The 20,036-nt window shown below is 44.4% G+C and overlaps 1 protein-coding gene across 2 annotated transcripts; it reads right to left on the reverse strand.

Moving 5' to 3' along the window:
- Nucleotides 1-2,470: 2,470 nt before the first annotated feature.
- Nucleotides 2,471-19,527, reverse strand: LOC102204225 (semaphorin-4A-like). Of its 2 annotated transcripts, none has more exons than XM_005744173.2 (14): nt 18,904-19,527; nt 11,941-12,101; nt 11,792-11,854; nt 11,332-11,430; nt 11,112-11,202; nt 9,989-10,111; nt 8,008-8,135; nt 7,739-7,920; nt 6,832-6,970; nt 6,376-6,565; nt 6,098-6,213; nt 5,730-5,893; nt 4,902-4,972; nt 2,471-4,792 (listed from the first exon to the last, which is right to left on the reverse strand). In XM_005744173.2, the coding sequence occupies exons 1-14, from the start codon at nt 19,379-19,381 to the stop codon at nt 4,083-4,085; spliced, it is 2,715 nt and encodes a 904-aa protein (XP_005744230.1). In that variant the 5' UTR covers nt 19,382-19,527; the 3' UTR covers nt 2,471-4,082. The 2 variants fall into 2 exon arrangements, with proteins under 2 accessions (XP_005744230.1, XP_013769063.1); XM_013913609.1 differs by lacking the exon at nt 18,904-19,527 and adding an exon at nt 17,855-18,423.
- Between the last annotated feature and the right edge of the window lie 509 nt (nt 19,528-20,036).

The following is a 20,036-nucleotide window of genomic DNA, read 5'->3' on the forward strand; positions in this document are numbered from 1 at the left end:
TTGAACTTGAGACAGAAGCTAAATACAGGGCCCAGATACGCTTTTAAATGAGATAAAAACACAGAGCAGGAACTGAGCAGAAGAGCGCCCCCTTTCACAGCCTGTTTGTCTGTGACAAACACACAAGTCAACACTCACATGCTTCTGGGGAAAAACAAGACGGCGTGTTTGCACAGGTTTAACAGACTTTTATTACTGACGAGCAGATGACAGCATCGGAGCTCTTATGTGCTTCTCCTCCTCCAGGATTCACACACGTGTCTTGGGATCAGGATGCAAAGGTTTCACACTCTAAGAGCCAAACATTGCCTTTAGAATTTTATTCAATGAAGGTATTTAGAAAAAGAGAACAAAGTCCTGCTCGTGATTTATTGATGACTGTTCACATTTTGGAGATCAAACATCGATGAAGGTGATTTCAACTCATAAAGGACATTCAGCATCATTCATTCAACATCTTAACTCAGTCTCGACAAGTTCACGTGTGTAGTTCACTTACGCCACAAGGGGGCGACATTCATTCATACCTACAATCATAAAGCATGGATTTATTGACTGTTTTATTGAATCTTAGCCCGTGTTACATTCAAAGCAGGTTTCACATTTTTTAATACATTTTTTTGTTGTTGTTGTTTTACGATTGTTTGCAATATTTTATTTTAATTTTTCAATATAGAAAACCCCATCAACAAACAAATACAGCTCAGGTGCTAGAAATATCACTGTGATGATAAGAACTACCAGTATCCAGAGTACCTCAAATATCATGAATACGTAACAAACATGGTACATGTTCATACAATCGGAGCTTTCCCAAGCTAATTCAAAAATGGAGTCCAGGATTTTGAGAAAACATTTGCTGCAGAAGTTTGTAGGTATAGAATATTTTCCATTTTATGACTGATAGCATGTCATTGAGCCAGACAGTGAAGGAGGGAGGAACAGCAGACTTTCATTCCTTTAGGATACGTCTTTTTGCAACCATCATCATCGACTGACACCTGCATAGTTGCAGGAATAGTTCTGGAACATACGCAGCTAAAAACTGCAATTTCTGGATTGGGTGTGATGAAGATTTCATAAGCTTTAGAGTACCAATCAAATATTCTGGAATTAGTCAATGAGGGACAATGCCAAAAAGCATGAGCCAATGTGCGATCTGTCACATACGGGGGAAGTCGAAGAACAAATTTTGTGTAGTCCAACCTTGGAGTAATGGAGCCGATGGACAACTTTAAATTGTATTCATTAATGTCAGCCGTTAACAGAGCAGGAATGAATTTTTGTCCCACATTTATTCCGGTATTTCTATACCCAGTTCCTCCCTCCGGGCGTCTCTTATCCTCGTAGTCCGCGCCTCAACACTTTCATCAAACAAATGTACAACTGTAGAGATCCGATGTTTGGAGTAAGGACGGCTCAGGAGCACATTAAAGAAGTTGTGTTCATTCGGAATATCTCGATAATTCTTGATATTGGCTTGCACAAAATGCCTAATTTGTAGGTAACGGTAAAAATGTGAATGCGTTAAAATGAAATTTTGCCTAAGCTGATAAAATGATGCAAATTTTCCAAATATATAAAGATCTTTGAATTTGATTAAGCCCTTCTCCCTCCAAACATGGTGGATTTATCACCCAGGGGAGGCAAAAGAGCATATCGGTGCCTGCACAGAGGAGTTTGACAATTCAAGGACACCTCTAATTGGTTTAAAATACGCACAGATTGTTTTGGAACAAACCCTAGTTTCTTAAAACCTCAGCTTTCCCCACTCTGGAGAAAAGCAGGGCCTCTAAAGAGGAGTCCCTTACTACGTCAGCCTCCATTATAACTCAAAGGTGGGTGTTAGAATTACTAAGATCTGGGGATGTCTGGTGCCAGAAGGTCAACGCTCGTAGATTTGTCTATTCTAGGATTCTTGTTGTTCCACATGTAAGACGTGATAATCGAGTCCATTTCCTTAAAGAAAGAGGAAGTGAGATAAAGAGGAAGATTCTGGCAAAGATACAAAAATCTAGGAAGAGAGACCATTTTTATGGAATTTATACGACCAATCGTGGATAAGGGAAGAATTTTCCATGACTCCATATTATGCTTTAATGTGGATAAAAATAATTTGGGATCATTAGGGACAGTCAATCCAAGATATGTGAAATTGTCATTAGCAGGTTTTAGATGAAGGCATATCCTGAAATTTTGCCAAATGAGGTGATCAAATTAAGATCAATCTTCTGCTCGTGATTTATCGACGACTGTTCACATTTTGGAGATCAAGTAACGATGGAGGTGATTTCAACTCATAGAGGACATTCAACATTAGGCCTGAGCAACACCAGATTATCTTACGTCAACATACCAGGAAAGAAATGAGCAGTTGCCTCATTTCTTAACCTCGACAAGTTCACGTGTGTAGTTCACTTACGCCACAAGGGGGCGACATTCATTCATACCTACAATCATAAAGCATGGATTTATTGACTGTTTTATTGAATCTTAGCCCGTGTTACATTCAAAGCAGGTTTCACATTTAACAGTTTACATACATTCGTTCACATACAGCGACTGACAACTGTGCACATTCATTTAACACAAATATATTCTTCTAGTAGCCTAAATCTTTGCAATGCATATAGATGATTTATCCGAGTATTCACACATAAAAACATCAGTCCTTCAACATGCATCGGATTCACTAACACTAGATTCAATTTTGCCTGAGTTACAGAGAAATTCTGTAGCGTGCAAAAAATCCACACGGAAATCACGTCACTGAGAAAAATAACCAAAAACTAAAATACAACTTAGAACAAACAATTAAAACATCGTCTCAAGAACCGGAACAGGAAATGTTAAATAGAAAAAAGTGAGCTTTTTCTTGATATGAGGCAAGATTTTATAAAAACTGAACAGTTTCACACAAAAAATAAATCCTTGTCCTGGTTAAGTCGACCTGCCTTGTAAATTCAAAAGAGATCTTATTAAATAAAACATGTAAAAGATTAAAACGAGTGCGTGTAAGCAGGATGATTTGTTCAATCCATTCTTAAAGACATCGTTAATGTCAACTAATAAAACACACCCGCTGCCTTTATCACCGTTTTCAAAGCCCTGAGTTAAAACAGAAAAGTAGTTCCACAACCGACATTTAAAATCAAAGAATATTAACAGACACAAAACTCCTAAAAACATCAGGAAATAAAAGGACCCTGAAACTCGAGCATCAACAGAAACAATTCAAATGTTTTCTTAAATTTCATATCAAGCAGCAGATGCATTAAAGGTTCCCGTGGACCTCAAGAGACAACCTCAGAGAACGTGTCTGTACCAAACTCTGCAGTTTCTGTGGTAGCTGCTTGCTTCTGTCGGCACAGGGGGGACGTGTTTGTATAGCAGCCATTTATAAACTGCACTGAGACTCAAAGCTTTACACTTTACACCACCTTAAAGAAAAGCAGGTACCTCTTTGTCTTGTTCAGCATGCAAACCTTTGCCAAAATGAGCGTATTTCATATTAAAGTAAATAAGAAGAGCTAGCTTCACAGCATTAGCCTAAGTCCACCGGCTCTGAGACCTCAGACTTCAGACTTATTCCATTTCCTCTATAATTATTACAGAACTGTAGCTCATGGGGCTGAAAGGTGCTTTACGCCTGCAGTCTTTCAATTCGCCAGCAGGGGGTGAAAACGAGTCCAATCACGTAGACGTCTGAATCATCTGAAAACAACGCTCTGTTCCGTTGATATGTGAGCTCAGCCAACTCTCTCCTGCTGAGTTTACGGTCTTATTGAATAAAACACGATGTTCACTTTGGAAATAAAGGTCCCATCATTAGGCTTTAGCTTGGAGCCATCTTGGGTTAAGGTGCTACTGTAAGACTGTGAGGTATCCCCCTGTGTCTCAGTCACATCTGCGACACGCTCGCGACGTTTGGTTTTAGGCTGCGGTAAAAACACGACTCAAATACTGAGGTAAACATTAAAAATCTCAAACTGCTTTCCAAGGATTCTTACACTCTCCTACTTTCACGATGTCTTTGGCGATAACTGTCCGGCTAAACCAGCTGCAAGTTAAGGCGTCTTCAGTTACTCCACCACCTTCAGCTCAGGCTCGAGCTCCGCCCGGCTGCTCAGAGAGCAGATCTCCACAGGCCTGTTTATGCTGGCGCCCTCCTCCGGAGTGACCAGTGCATCCTTCCCGAGACTAACTTTCCTTTTTTGCCACATGTGGAGCGATCCGAGAATCATGATGCAGATGCACAAGGCCAGCATGAGTGAAACACCTACGAGCTCACCGTAGTAACTCTTCTCCTTCGGAGTCACGTCGTCGAGCTGCACCCCGTGCAGGGTGTCAGAACTACTGCTCTGAAGGTTCCCGTTTGTTCTGCGATGTTCTTTGGAGGTCACCTTGCCCGTAGGACTGGTTGTAAATCCATTCTTTCTGTCATCGGTGGTGTATTCATTGGCGTGTATGAGCCGTGTCGGAGACATTGTTGGATCGTCGGTAACAATGCTCTCGTAGGTCTCGTCCGGCCCTGCAGTTTCATGGGTTCTTGGGGTCAAGTTAGAGCGCATCAGTTGTACGTCATAGCTTTCAACTACTTGTTTGTACCCGGCTTCCTCTGCCTCACAGCGGTAGACCCCTGAAGTGTCGTTAGTGACGAAGAAGCTGAGACTGCCGTCATCTGATTGGATGAAGAGCTTCTCTGACTGAGGGAAGGCCCAGGTCAGAGTGGCCAAGTTGGAAGGTGTCAGACACGAAAGCCTCACCACTTCATTCATGTGAGCGCGGACCACTGCAGGCAGCAATGTTACAGCATCAAGGTTAAAACTCTGAGCTTGTTTCCAGAATACGTTGAACAGAATTTCTCAGTCTCCGTATCTGCCAACAGATTTGTACATCACCTGTCATCTTCTCGGCCTCGGTTTGCCCCTGACATTTGTCGTCCACATTACTGTCTTCCAGGTTCTGAACCCTGAAAAGGAAAACAACATTGTGTGTGAACCTTTAGCTTCTCACGAGAACAAAAAATCCTCGAACATTTTTTACATCTTCACGTTTTGCAGATTGTCTGTTGGTTGTAGAGCTGTTGGCCCTTTGCTTCCACATTCATCCTTTCACAGGACATGCTCCACCTGCAGCTTTAAGCATGGTCGAAGCTCCAGCTCACCCATTCATCACCTAATTTAATGTCCCCACATTAAATAAAGCCCTGTTTCTCAGGTGGTTGCAGCTTATTGCTTTTGTGCAGTTTCTTTAAATGTGTACAATGACAATAAAGGGCTATTCTATTTTACTCTAGTCCTAAAATAAAGACAGGTGATAGTTTTCGAGCTGCAGCTACGTGTACATTTTGATGGTCTACGTGTCAGAAACACCAGAGAGTATCTGCTATATGTGGCATCACTCTCAGCGCTGCAAAGACAACTCCGATGAATGAATAGCGACAATTACAGTTATTACAACAACTGTTGCCAGAGTCCTGCAGCTGAATTGTTGCTGAAATAATTGTAACTAAAATCAGGGTTTCAGAAATGTTAGTGTTATTTATCCAGGGCTGAAAAGCCGGCGATGGTTTCAGCTAAAGCATCGAATCATTTCAAGACTCATTTCTTAAAGTGTAGTAGATAAAAAGACAAATATCGATCAGGAGTCTTAAAGAAAGCTGATGGTTTATTTTGTATGTGCAGGTCACATCTGTTCTGGACTATCTCAGAGTGAGTTTTACTTACATGTCCTCATGACCGCCATGCACACGGGCACAGGCCCTGCTAGCGCGGCTCCATCCACACAGAGGATCTCTGGCCAGGAGACACTGACTGCAGGTTGTGTAGGTCGAGCAGTTGGCCACGGGTACGGCAGTCACGCCTTCAGAGGTCCCCACATAGAGGACTCCCTGCAGGAGCAGAGAAACAGTCAGCCGGACGAATGTTTGACAGATCGCTCAGGTTTCAGAGCGCAGGTGTTCAAATCTGTGAGACGCAGTCGTCCTGTACACATCTCTACCTGCACCCGCGTGAAGGCTCGTGCTGAGTCAAAAACATTTGAATGTGAACAGGATGCTTTGTTTGCTGATCAGTCAATGAATTGTGCAGTTTACCTTGGAGGTGGAGAGGACCACGCTTTGGACCGTCTGAGGCTGGGCAAAGAGCTGAATCTCCTCAATGACCCAAGGACCCTGATCAAGCAAAATCACTTTGTGGAGAAATCCAGACTCTTGGACAGTAGAGAGAAGCGATAAGTCGTTTTAAGTCATGCAAGAACCACAACAAAGCTCATTACTACAAGCAGGATGTGACCGTTTACATCACTGAACTATCATTTTGATCACATGTCCATGCACTGACTGCTTGGGCTCGTCTATGTTCACAGTCTCACCTGTGATGAGGAACAGGAGGGTATGCTGTTCATCGTTGGCTGCGCGTGCTCTCATCACAGCCACGCGACTGTACTGCTGCTCCGATGAGACGACGACCGGACCTTTGCCGACAGGCGTCACAGGGTTCGTGGTCAGGAAACTCTTCTTCACTTCCCCCAAAACAGCGTCAGTAGAATTGCCAAGTCCACACTGTCAGGAGAACATAGAGGGTCAAACAGTAAGATCTGGAAACAGCTCGTTTTATGACAAACGGCATTAAATCATTTTTGTTTTCACGGCATTTTCTGCTGCATCTTATTCTCCTCGAGCGCGTTAATGAAGAAACGTTTTTAGTAAAGTGCAGATGGAAACTTGAAAGGTGCTTACAGTACGTCTGACATAAATGAGCAAATCTATCTTTGATTTTACGATTGCTTTGAGGATTCAGGAAGTCTAGAAAGAAATGAACCCCCCACCGTTCCCAGGTAGCTGTGCGTTTCCTGTTGCGTACTCCACTGGTGGGTCCCCGTTACGAAGGTCCTGTAGCTCCCCTTGAACACGTCTTTGATGTCCTCAAGTCTGAAGACACAAACTGCAGACTCTGGACCTCTGGACCTGAAATAAACCAGATTGCAGCGGTTACCTCGACGTCCTTAAGACAGATTTGAGACGTCCTGACTTGAACAGGTACTTTTAGAAACAGAGCTAACGTGCTAAAGTTGTGGGTTTGTTTTATTTGAGTCAACAATGATTGGCCTAAAACCAGGACATACACGAGATCCTGCTGAATTTGATGGTTCTGTTGCTTTCGCTGCCATGGTTACCAAATATCCCATACATTAAAGGAAAATGTGCCCAAAGACGCAGTTCAAGAAAGAATCTCATGTCAGCCCAGCGATGGTCCAGTGAAGACTCCTCTGATCTTCCACTGTTTATTTTAACGTGACTGTCTGTTAAAAACTTGGTTTATTGAAACTGTCTCACGCATGAACATAAAGACGGCACAAATTTGCTCTTGTACAGTAAATCTCTCAGCTGTGAAGGGGGTCTCTGGGGTATCGGGCCCCCTGGGCAGGCAGGAAGGGACCATTTTTCTTTTTCTGCTACTAGTTTGTGTTTGTCGACCATGGAGCCATGCCACCCTGGCTCATGTGGTTTTCATCGCTCAGTCCCAAATAAGTAATTTGGGACTGAGCGAGCAGCCACCAATCAGCCACCAATCACTCATCTGAACATCCAAGCTGGGAAATTCGGGGGTTGATCCTCAGCTGTTTATTTGGCAGTAACTAGATGTAAACATGGCTTTAATAAAAAATGTGACAGTTAAAACATTTAAGACCAGAACAATCCAAACATCATCCCTCTTATTTCCTGGTTACCTACCACTGAGTCGCGAAGACACCGTAGAACAGAGTGTCAGCAGTGTCGCCGCCCTCTGGTGGCGGGAGGGTGAACACATCCTGGAGAATATTGAAGGGAAGCTGTTTCTCAAACTGACAGAGCAGAGTGGCTTTGGTAAAGGACGTCCATTTCTTCTGCAGAGTCCTCACTCCACCAACATCATCCTGTAAAACCAGCACAGAACAATCCTTCATGTAATATTAATGGTAATAAGCACATTCACATTATGCGCTCTCGCTGTTTGCTGTCACCTTGCAGACTTGAGCCACCCGAGCGGTTTTCAGATCCTCTACGTAACTGAACTCTTTCCCAACTTCACTAAAGAAGAAGTAGAGTTTCCCCTCTGCTGGGTCCAGTGATGAGCTGACAAATGTAGGCTCTGAAATACAGAAGCGCAGGAAGTGAGTACAGAACAGAGTCTGTGCCATGTGGTCTGAATACAGGGGAAAGTGATCTGGAGCGTACAAAGTACTCAGCTGACAGACCGATGGGTGGAGAAAGAGTCAACACATAATATGATGTGTTTATGTGCAGCAGACATAACTTTTTAAAACGACAAAGACACTGCGACGTCTAAGACAAAGAGGAAATGAGCAGCTGGAGACAGGACGCAGGGAATTCTGCAGACCTCACAGCTGTGGTTTGGTTGAAAGTATTTGAGCTGACACAAACATGTCTGATCCATGTTTACGAGGTTTTTGTGGTTTTTCCATGTCAGTGTTTTAAAGAACAGTAGTTATGACCAACATCTAAGTGTTGGCAGAGTCACTGCCTCGATGTGTAAGACGCTGATTCACATGGAGGCTACTGCAGCAGGTTATGGGAAGCTTTTTCTGCTTCTTCATTAATAAAAATGTAGTTTAAATGTCAGGAACACGTCTCTTGAGTTACTTCACAACAACCTCCTCACAGGAATATCCGAGCTTTAGTAGGCGGGCCTAATAATTGAGGATTTTGCTTGTGGATGCTCAGGAGGAGCAGCAGAGCCAACAAAGACGCAGAGTAGCTTTGAACCGGACAGAACCTTTGCTGTTTCGGACCCCATAGACCCAACCTCCAAGGGCCAAGAAGAGTTTGTCCATTTGTACAGAGTTTGTCCATTTGTGAATGTGCAACGATTTATATTTGCCACTAAGGCTTTGGCCTCCCTGCCCTACCATGCCCATGCAGGATGCTGCAGCATAAACACTGTGCCCTGGCTGGTCAGCAGGATGTGTAGAAGAGTGACGTCCTTCATCCTGGTCTTTAGTGGCACCAAATGTTATATGTGGAACCTGTTTAAACAGGAACAATGAAGAGACACCTAGGCTCCGGTAACTGGACAGGTGCTTTGGTTTGTGCGTCGAGTGGACAGTTTTACTGAGATGCTGACGAAGACTCAGATATGAGAAGATGAGACCTGAACACCAGTGTGGATGACTCCAGTCCCATCTTTGCACAGTTCTGAGTCCAGGATAGATTATAAAGATACTTTTTTTAACATATTAAAGATCGGACACCCCAATCATTACACAGCATATGTCAACTGCACTCCAACCTGAGGCTGGAAACCAAGGCCCGAGTTTCACCTGCTCCAAAACTAAAGTAATCCCACACACGTGGCTTTTTTAAATAATTCTCTTTCAGCACCTTGAGTTCGGGGGTGTGACAGGACTCCTACGCGTGCTCCTATATTAGTGGTGGTTTCAGCGGTGAGACATATCACATTATCACAGATATGCATTTAGCTGTGTGAGACAGATGTCAGTAATTATTTTTACCATTTGTGGCCAACAGCCCACATTCGATGACGCTGATGCAGATCCATGAGTGTGATATGGACTAAAGCGTGATGCAGTTACAGCCACACGTGGGGACATCTACCAAACATCAGGGTAACAGCAGAAGCTTACACATAGCACTACACTTAGATTAGTCCTTCTTTAAATATATGAGTTTTCTGTTTTCCTTGGTTGATGAGCTAAGAGGTGAAAAGGGGCGGAGCAAGCCTATATGTAGACCTGCAAAGTGGGTCATACCACAACTCTGGGTCATCGGGGGAAATGGAATTTGTTACGCTAGTTTCAGTCCGGTTCTTGTGTGTTTGTGATGCCATATTTTAGGGTTTTTCATTGCAGTGAAATTCAGGTGTAAAGCAGAAAAGTCCAGTTTGTTCTTTTAGTTTCTGCACCCATTAGTTTCTTTGTGACAAAGCTTTTTACAGCTTGATTTATCCTGATCATGTTCGCTCACCTTCCAGTAGGCGGATCGACGTCTCCAGGCTGACGTCTGGACGGCCGTCTTTGCTGAAGTATCGCAAAATCTGTGGTTTGATTCCTCTGAAGTCGGTTTTTGTGGCTGTGAACAGCTCGCCGTCTGCACATAAATAAACAGGAGAGCTCCGGGTGTTTGTTTTAAAGCACATATTAACGTGAGAACATACAACAAATGCTGCTCTGCTTTATAACAACACAGTACACATTATGTAGTGTGTATTATTCATGTGTGCCAACTCGCACATCAGTGTTAATATTCCTCGCATTAGCGATCGTAGTAACCAGTGTGTCGTGAAAACAGCCGTGCATCTGATACATTTAAATATATTTTTGGCTCTTTTATTAGATTGATGCAGTGCATGCAGGACATAACACAGTACGCGCTGCTGTGCACAGGGAAGGAAATGACAGGCACGCTCCGTGTCAGAGAGTAAACCCTGCTGCTGTTTGGTTTGTGGGTCACAGCCAGTGACACCATGCCACCCACAGATGCTGTGCTTCATATGAAATTCTCTCATGCAACTGTGGTTTGTGCAAAAGGTGAAACAAAACTTTTTTTATTGCAGCTGACATCCAGCGTGAATCAGATAGTTTTCCACTTGTTTTTGAAAGCATTGCATCCTACACATTAAAGGTCACAAAGTTAAGGCTACAGATTTCTCCACTGAAACTTATATTGCAACAAAAACACAAGAAAATATGGAAATTAAGTGAGAAATAACGTTTCATTTATAATGTAATTAAAGCTAAACTTTTGGCTCATACCGAATACTCCATTACTGCATTTTTATTTAAAAAAAGAACCGAAGTAAAACTGTGACTGAAACTTAATAAAAGCTAAACATTCGCTCTCAGTTACTCTGAAACTAAACTGAAATGTGTAAAAAAAAAGAAACTCTGGAAAGAACTGAAACGAAACTTCTGCAAAACAAAAGGAAGATAAAAAACAAAAACTAGTGATTCAAATTTTGCAGCACTCCTCGTCCCCAAAATATCAACTCTGCAAAGATTCTTGCTGAGTTACGTGCAAACAGCTTGAGGTTTGACCACTTTATCGCTGAATGCGAGCCCAGCGGAAAGTTGCAACTCAGCACACTGACCTGCGATGACGACGGCGCTCCTCTCGAAGGGGCTGAACGGACAGCGACCTTTAGCGCTGACTTTTTTGACAATAGAGAAGCTTTGGGTGTCCTGATGAAGACAAACAAAAGCTGAACATCCAACTGTGTCTGAGCTGTTAGGAAGCATTTATATAGGACATAAGATTTTTCTCATCTGGTGAATAGACTTGGTTGAAGCTGACAGCATGTATGAACTTACGATGTACGCTTCTTGGGGGCTGTAAGCGTAGCTGCCACAGGTGTAGAGATGGGTGGAGTTTAGAGGTTGCAACACGTGGATAAAGTTTGGACATTCATTCTGCAAAACAACAGAAACTGAATCAAATCTCTACATTTTTCCTTTACGTCCTCTCCCACACGTACTCCTGTTGACTCCTCCGCAGCTTTAAACAGTACGAAGCTCTTCTGGTTAAAATATCTCAAAGTTTTATCTTTGGTGGGTGTTCTTGCTTTTGTATATCCAGCTACATTAGGGCCAGGTAGAAAAGGGAGGGACCAACGTGGAGTGAAGCGATGTGGTCCAGGAATCAGGGTTTCAATTCTCTGCAGCGTTAAATACATTTGGATTGTTCCTTACTGGTGAAAATTCAGCATACAGTGAAAAGAACAAGTATTCATATTCATACACAATTACTGCTGTGTGTGGATTTTATATTTACCATTAAATCCTTTCCTTTCCCCGTGCAATCCGATGTCTCTTTATCAGACGGACTCCACTGCACCTGAACAAAACACAGACGAACTGTTGGGCATCACGGGACCTCAGCAGTAAAAGTAATAATATTTCAGTAAAATTTCTTCTGAGCACCTTCTTGTTCAGTCTGATGACATCACTCTGGTTAACGTCCAGTGACAGGATGGCGTTTTGTGCGCCAACGTAAAGAGTGGAGCTGTCGCTGCTCAGCAGCAGAGCGGTGGTGTTGTGGAGGTCACCGTGGCCAAAGTGGAGCACAGGTCTCTCCGTGGAGTCTGGACACAAACACACAGAAACCACAGCAGCTGTTACCGTCTGAGGAAACTCCAGGTTGCACAGGAGCTGGACTCAAGACGACACTCGGGGCTGGATGCACAGCAGACTCAAAGAGAAATCTAACCTGAGGATCTCAGCAAACACTTGGAGGAAGCTAATATTAAGCAAACATAAGGGCCTTGCTCTACAAGCTCCCACGCAGGGTGATTCAGGCGCAGCGTGTCTGAGCCCTGTGTGGGAAAACGCTCTGTAACCTTTAAGGACGCCGCAGAAGGGTCATTATACGGGGCGGGTCAATTTAAAGAGATACGTTTAGATAGTGTTAGTCAGAAGTGCAAACAGAGCAAAGAAAGCAAGTTTATCAAACATGAAAACATCGAAACAAAGTTCCTGCGATTTCTTTTGAAGTTTTACAGCTTCGCTCTGTGGTTTCTGCTGAGCTTATCTTCAGACAGGGATAAATAAAGACGGAGACTACAACAGGAGGTGAGAGGACGCAGCTCGGTGAGCACCCGCAACATGTCGTGGCTTCACTCAGCAGCTGACCGGCACAGAGACAGCAGCACTGCCTGTTTGTGAGGCTGCAGGTTTGGAGAGGATGTGGTTCAGAGCTGCAGAGAAACTCTCCACATATGAACGATAAGATTTAAAAATAAGAAACATCTCAGCAGCAGATTTCTCAGTAGACTTGTTTACAGAGTCTCAGTCGCACTGCTGCCATCTCTGCAATATTTCTGATCACGTGACATTTTATTGATTTACTCCTTTAAGCTTGAGTAAAGACGGCCCCTTCTTACTGACGCGACTCACTTGTACTGCTTTCTGCTCGTTAGAGTCTTGAATGTTACATCTGAACGCTTTTAAGAACTTAACAGGAAGCTGGCTCAGTACTTCCTGCGCTTCCTGGCTATTATTTATGAATGCAGATATATTTGTGCGAAGGCTACGTCCACACGTAAACGCCAAAAACGAAGGAAAACGCTGCCAGGAACATACCAAGCAACAGGTGGCGATATATTCCTAACCTGTAGAAATGTTGGCCAATCAGAAACAGTAAAACAAGTAAACAAAGATAGAAGCAGCACTGAGTGGTTTAAACGCTGCAGAGAGTAACAGTAACAGTATTGTAGAAATTCATTTCACCGAAACAATAACGTGGCGCACAGCGTGACGTCAAAAAAGGCGCACACCTTTGACGCTGCGTTTTCTGCGTTTTCCTCGTCCACACGTAAACGTGAAAACTGTTTTTTTAAATCTCCATCCTGGCAGGAGTTTTTAAAAATCTGTTTTCAGGGACTGAAAACGGCGTTTACGTGTGGACGAAAGCTGCGAACGCATCAGAAAAATCAGCTTTTTCAAAAATACGCGTGTAGGCGTGGACGTAGCCGAGGACAATAAAACGTAAAGTCACCATCAGCTAACGGGACCCTCGTTTGCGTCGCAGACTTTTAGCCTAACAGGGTGACCATATTTGGATTTCCAAAGGCACGAAGAACTTTAATACTGTTTGCTTAAAGAAAACTTTAACACACCTAAACAATGCTTTCTCTGTGCGGTTAATGAATAAAAACTGTCATGAAGGCCTTTTGCTCAACAACTGCAAAAAAAGAGGCCGGTTGGTGACGTACGGTGCATGCAACGGTGCATGCAACGGTGCATGCAACCAAAGCATGACTCACACTCGCAATGTAACGAGCAACCAGAAATCTTACCAGATATTTCAATCTTTTCACAGAGATTCGTTTGATACCAACAACTCAAATAAAATAACTGAACAGCAAACTGCCAGGAGCCACTGAAGGTCATAAAACCTGAAAATTATCTGAAAGCTGGAGGATTTGAGAATCTGTGACATACAAAATAAGGAAATGTTTCTGTCAGCAGTGAACCTGAAGCAGTGACCACGTTAACTTTGTACTGAAACAGCCGTCCGACGATCAACAAACGTGCCTGATCGATGACGTCACCTTCACAGGATATTCACTAAAACATCAACGCAAAACCACAGATGTGTGTCCATTCTGTGTTTCAAGAGAAATATAAAGAAATGAGGGGCAGCTCAAAGACTTTTGCACAGTACTGGGGTGAAAATGTGAGCGCTGATGAACTCCTGCAACCTTTCACAGGTTTTTAAGGACTCTGCACCCACTGAACTTGCTTTTAATAGTTCAGCACGTGTGCTTTTTTAATTGTTTTTGTTTGTTTGTTTGTTTGTTTGTTGTTAGAATCTGAATGCTTGAAAGTAATAAGAAGCATCAGAAAAAAGAAAAAGTGTCCGATTTTATTCTGACCGAAGAGTCGACGGTCTGAAACTGCTCAGTGGAGCCACTTCAGGACCAAAAGAATGCTCATCATCTGAACACCAACAGATCAAACTGACAGAAAAGCGTCTCCTAATCACAAACACCAGACTCCGATCAGCAGAAGTCCTGTCAGAGGACGTTTGTCTGGTCTCAGAGGACGAGGAGCGCCGGTGATCAGCTTTCCAAGAAGCGCCGCTCAGGGCAGCTCAGACATGTCGCAATTCACAGCGAAGGACAGAAAAGTGAAGCGAATCCTTGCTGAGGATCAGTGACGGCAACAAAACGCCTCTCACTGTTTTCTGCTTTTGTTCGCTGTTCCCTTCAGAGCTTCTTCCGTTGTGTTTTCCCTCGACTTCTTTAACTAAATCTGCTTTTTGTTTGAAGCCTCACTCTAGCTCATAACCCGGTGAAAATATAAACCCTCTCATTATCACACATGCCACAGAGTGGTTGATTATGGTTTTTAATATATATATACGTTTCCCCATGACAGCGACCGCGAGAACATGCAGTCATCTCAGCCTCAGCTGACCTCATTTTGTTGTGATAGAAGAACTGAATAAACCAGATCCAAGTTCTGAGTTGATCCGATTGTTGGAGCAGTCGCAGAGAGGCCTGGCAGGATCAGTTCAAACAACTTGATCACCTGGAGGAGGGGTGGGCAACTCCAGGCGTCAGGTTTTAGGTGTTTCAGCTGATTTAAACGGCTGAATGAGCTCCTCAACATGTCCTGAAGAGGCCTGGTAATGAACTAATCATGAGATTCAGGTGTGCTGACCCAGGGTGATCTCAAACCTGCAGCATGTTGTAACTTGGAGACTGTTGACAGGTGACTTCATTAAATTTAGTAAAGTGGTTTACCGAGTTTCACAGTTTGAAACATTAATGCTTGGCAGTGAAATCTTCCTTAAATCTTGCCAAACTGTGTCTTATACGCAGTTCTGGTTTCATCACAACTTACTTCTGCTTTCCAATCTCACCGCAGGCATGAATGAACGTCTGTTACCATAGTTACGCTGACTCAGACTGGTTTTTATGGGTTTTTATGTGTCACTAAATGCCCGCATGAATAACGATCTGATGGCCACAAAAGTCCCGAAAACACTAAGACGAACGGCTTGATGTGAGGTGTGCTGCAGTTTTAGGAGCCAGCGTGCGCTGACAGATTTATGATGTCATAGTGTCCCCCGCCGCCCTCTCCAGCATTCACAGCAGAGCGTTTAAACACACCTCATCTAATCAAAGACATCAAAGAGCCGCTGAAGGAGTCCTGAGTGGAAAACTAGAGAATTCTGCAGCAGTTCTGCAAAGAGCCAATCAGCAGCCTGACCGGGAAACTCACGAGCCAATGGCGTGGCTGCAGCGATGCACCCGCACACGGTCACAGGTGTGTGTTGGCAGAGAGAGTAAAGATGTTTAATGTGCTCATCCACTGATTGCTGTGCCGTCGTCCTCGTTGATCTGCTCTCCTCTGATTCGGTCTTGGTGCTGAGTCCAGCGCTTGGTTTCTGCTCTGCGTTTTTCTCCCTTTTTGTGTTTGACCTTTATAACAAATTTGTTGCACATTCAAAAGTTTCTTAAAGTGCAGCATTGCTCCAAGGTTTTGAATATGGATTCAGGAGCTTAACAGATGTACAAAAGTTTTCTCACCAACCTTTTCTCAGCGTGCTTTAATTAGCTGTTGGTTGTTGTTGTTTCAAGCTCTGGGGGGAGATGTGAGAGACTTTCATCACGTCGTCACTGTGGCTGCGTGAGGCTGTGTGAAACACGGCGCTAGCCACCATAACCAGAACCATAACCATGTGAAAATGCTGTCAAAGTCGCAGGCTTTTGAAACTGGCCGAGCGTGAGACAGAAGAGACTGATACAGGCCGGACGAGCCAGCCATCGGTGAACTGCAGCCAGTCTGGAGAGGCTGAAAGATGATCTAGCAAATGAGAAAGTCACCGTACCTTGCTGCTGCGCACCAAGCAACACTGTAAAGGAAGAACTTCTGGACAGACTCCAAGGTTGTACTTGGGTACATCAACAACGAGGCCCGTGCTTTGCACACATTTGTATCAAATACGATTTGCAAAATAAATCTCAGTACATCAGCAGTGATGTTTGCACTGCAGCAGGCTTCTCCAGCTGTAGAGGTAACCCCCGAAGAAGTTAAAAGTTACAAGGGTTCAAGCACTAAGAAGACTGAAAATGCATCTCTCCTTTCATTCCAAAGGACCACCACATAACAAGGATGATGACAGCTCACTATCATGAGCAGGTTAAACACCAAGGAAAGGGTCTAACCATCAACGAGATCAAATGGATGTTGGAAACAGAACTGTTGCATCAGTGTGCTAAATGCAGGAAACACAGAAGGTCAGGAGGAGCAGCCAGAGGCAGACCAGCAGGTGGATCAAGCTCCACCTTTTACTTCTTGTGCTTTGGAGTCTTTTGGACCATTTTGCAGAAAGCGAGGGTGCAATGAGAGATGCAATCGTTCTGCTCTTTCACTCTCGCCTCTTTGAGGACGTTCGTTTACGAGGCAATGTCTGCTGTGAACAGTTGCCAACTCACTGTGGGACGTTTCTAGAAGGGATCTGAATGTTTGGTGACAGTCATCGAACAGGCAGGAACAAGTGGAGATCAACGATTTGACTCGTGGACCAGAAAATGAGAAAGGAAGGAGGACGATGTGACAGGAAGTGTATTGTTGCTCTCAGAGGCTGTTTAAGACAACGACTACATCCTTTACTGAATAAAGGCTTCATGCGCAGATTATTCTGTTTCCATTTTGTAAAAAGCCTCAGGCTTTAAGGTCATTCTGAGTTTAGAAATCATCAGTGTTACATTTCTCTTTTTTGTGTAAATGGCCTTTAAATGGTCAGACATATTTGAGATATATTTTCACATATATTTGTTTTAAAAAGTTCCTGCTTTTATTTTAAAGCAGGAAAAAGGAGAAGCAGAAAGAAACGCATGTTACCTGTTAACAAGAAGCTGGCTGGCAGTGGCACGAGCTTCATCCATCCTTTAATAAGTGATAGCAAACTGTTGTTTAACAGAGTTCATGTGGAGCTGTAAACTAGTGAGATGATATAGTGACGCTTTCACCTGCTTGTGACTGTTTAAGCGAATGTTGGAGCTCTTAGTTACACACAGGTGTTAATTGGCCGCTCTGGGATATAATAAATGTACCAATAAATCGATTAACCAAAGCTAGTGGTTTACTTGATGCCATTGCTCAACTCGATAAAGGCCCAACTTCTTTTCTGAAATGGAGAAGTGACTGTTGCACCGAGCTCTGAGTGCAGGCCTCCTGCTGAAGGTGCCGGGGCTCGTTTTGCACCCACACTGCTGTTACTGTCGACGCTTCTCTCCGCAAACTTAGCCTGTCTCCAACTTCTGGAGCCTGACAGGATGCTGTCACGTCTGTATCCTGCCTGTCAGCAGCAGTGTTAACTTACGTGACTGGTTCCAGTGAGCCGGAGCTGGCGGAGGTGCGAGTCTGTCCTCCAGCAGCTGTGTTTTTACACTGAAGGCGACAGAGGTTTGCATCAGAAGCAAAGAATGGAGAATGATGAAGTTCGCTCGGATTACGGGTTTGGGTGGGAAAATCTGGAAGTGCGGAGGTTCCCGCGAGAGTTGATGATGAATCCCAGCTGCTTCGATCCCACTGCTGTAAACACGTATACACGTTTCCAGCGTGCGAAGCCAAACGATTGCACAAACTCTCCTGGAAAACTCGCGGCCACAGCTGCAGCCTACAGAAAGCGATAGCTCTGAAAGTCCGTCCAGCTGACACAACATCTGGCACGACTCCTCTGTGCGTCCACGCCCCGCACAGCACAGCTTTGACCCGGCTGCATGTGACTGCACAACAGAAAAACACTGTGTGGACCGAGTTGGTGTCAGAAACGTGAAATACATCAGTTTGCACGCAGCGTGGGTGAAGCGCGGCGCCGGTGTAAGACAAGGAAGGATTATTCCGCAGTGCGCGCTGGTGCGTTAATGTTTGCAACATGCAGCTATGTGTGAAATCTTTCCTGTTAGATCATTTTCCTGTTTTCAGACAAACTCGTCATATTCACGAGTCTCAGCTGAACATGTGACCGAACTCTGTTTCACAAGCTCGGAATGAGGACAGCTCCCCGGGGAAGTGAACGCATCACAGCAGATATTACAAAGATAAGACCTTAGATGGTTCGTGCAAAGCGCCATCAGGCCGAACAGACGCATCTCTGCCGTGCAGGCAGAAAATCAGCTGACTTTGAAGCAACAAAAAAGCTTTTACATTGTTTTTCCAAGACAAACAGATGTGAAAACATCACCTCTCACATCACAGTATCACTATTAACCCCGCACTGAGAAAATCTGCTTTTGGGAGCAAAACTAAAAAACATCCAAAGATTTCATAAACTTTTTTCCCTTTAAAGAAAAAACAGAACAATAAAAAAGGAGGGACGGAGACTCTGCGAGACTCAAGCACAGAATTAAAACAAAGCGTTGGACTCACTGAGAGCGAAGGAGATCCGCGGAGGAGAGAGGGAACCCTCGGAGCTCAACAGGAGGTGGAGGAGGAGGAGGACGGCTGGGAGAGCCATGATGGATGAGCTGGTGAAGGTGATGGAGCAGAGCTTTGTTAAACGTGCAGCTCGTCTGTCGCCTCCGCCGAGCTCTGAGCCAATGCGGCTCTGATCACTGAGCAACACGACCACAGCTTCCTCCTCGCAGCGGTCGGAGGTCAGAGGGAGGAGGGTGGAAGCTTCTCTGCACAGCCTCAGTGCTGGGCTGAGCTGGCTCGTGTCACGCTGTGCAGATAACTTATTTTCACTAAAGACGCTAAAATGAGAGTCTCGTTTGTTCCTCTGAAAGCTGATCAGGGGACTTTGGTTTTCTCTTTGCTTCTCCTGTTCCTCTGCGGTGCTTCCCCTTATTTCACATCCGCCCTCATCAACCCACTGCTTTTCCGTTTCACCCCATGGGGCACGCATGTACAGGAAGAAAAAGCATTGACCTACAAACCAGCGCGTGGAGACGAGCGCTGAAGACCACTTCAACTAGTTTCTGCTCCAACGCGAAGAAGCCACCGAGCACGAGTGATGGCCTTTAAAATGCAACTTACAACACTCACACGCCAATTTGTTAGTTACACCTGGTTTGAGTCCTTCCACCTTCAGACCTGCATTAATTCTTCATGGCAGAGATTCATCTAAACGCTGGAAACATCAGCAGAGCACCACGCAGCTGCTGCAGTGCTCTGCTGGGCAGGCGTCTGTTTGAGGTGCTGTGTGCTGGAAGCGCTCATCAGAAGATGTGCACACTGTGTGGTCTTCTGCTGCTATGGCCCATCATGCTGTGCATTCAGAGATGCTCTTCTGCAGACCCGAGCTGTAACTTTGTTCCCATCAGCTCATTTTCTCCCAGAGAACCGCTGCTCACTGGATCTTTCTGTGGAAACTCTACAAATGTTTACGAGGGCAAATCCCAGCAGATCAGCAGTGTCTGACTCCAGCTAACACGCCACACTCACCTGCTGCTCAGTTTGAACTTTATCATTTCCACATGGATGGAGTGGCTTCCATTAGATGTTTTCTTTCACGAGCAGTGGAACAGGTGTACCTAACAAAGTGGCGGGTGACTGTGAAG

The sequence above is a fragment of the Pundamilia nyererei genome, unplaced genomic scaffold (assembly GCF_000239375.1).
Source record: "Pundamilia nyererei isolate P.nyererei 1_Seehausen unplaced genomic scaffold, PunNye1.0 scaffold00139, whole genome shotgun sequence".
Lineage (NCBI taxonomy): Eukaryota > Metazoa > Chordata > Actinopteri > Cichliformes > Cichlidae > Pundamilia > Pundamilia nyererei.

Bases quoted from the DNA above. Each gene is read 5' to 3' on its own strand.
- LOC102204225 (XM_005744173.2), bottom strand. From the start codon at position 19,381: ATGCGTGCCCCATGGGGTGAAACGGAAAAGCAGTGGGTTGATGAGGGC. The intron at 11,203-11,331 runs GTAAGTTCATAC...TGTCTTCATCAG, and splicing joins GCCCCCAAGAAGCGTACATC to GACACCCAAAGCTTCTCTAT. The intron at 7,921-8,007 runs GTGACAGCAAAC...CTGGTTTTACAG, and splicing joins GGGTGGCTCAAGTCTGCAAG to GATGATGTTGGTGGAGTGAG.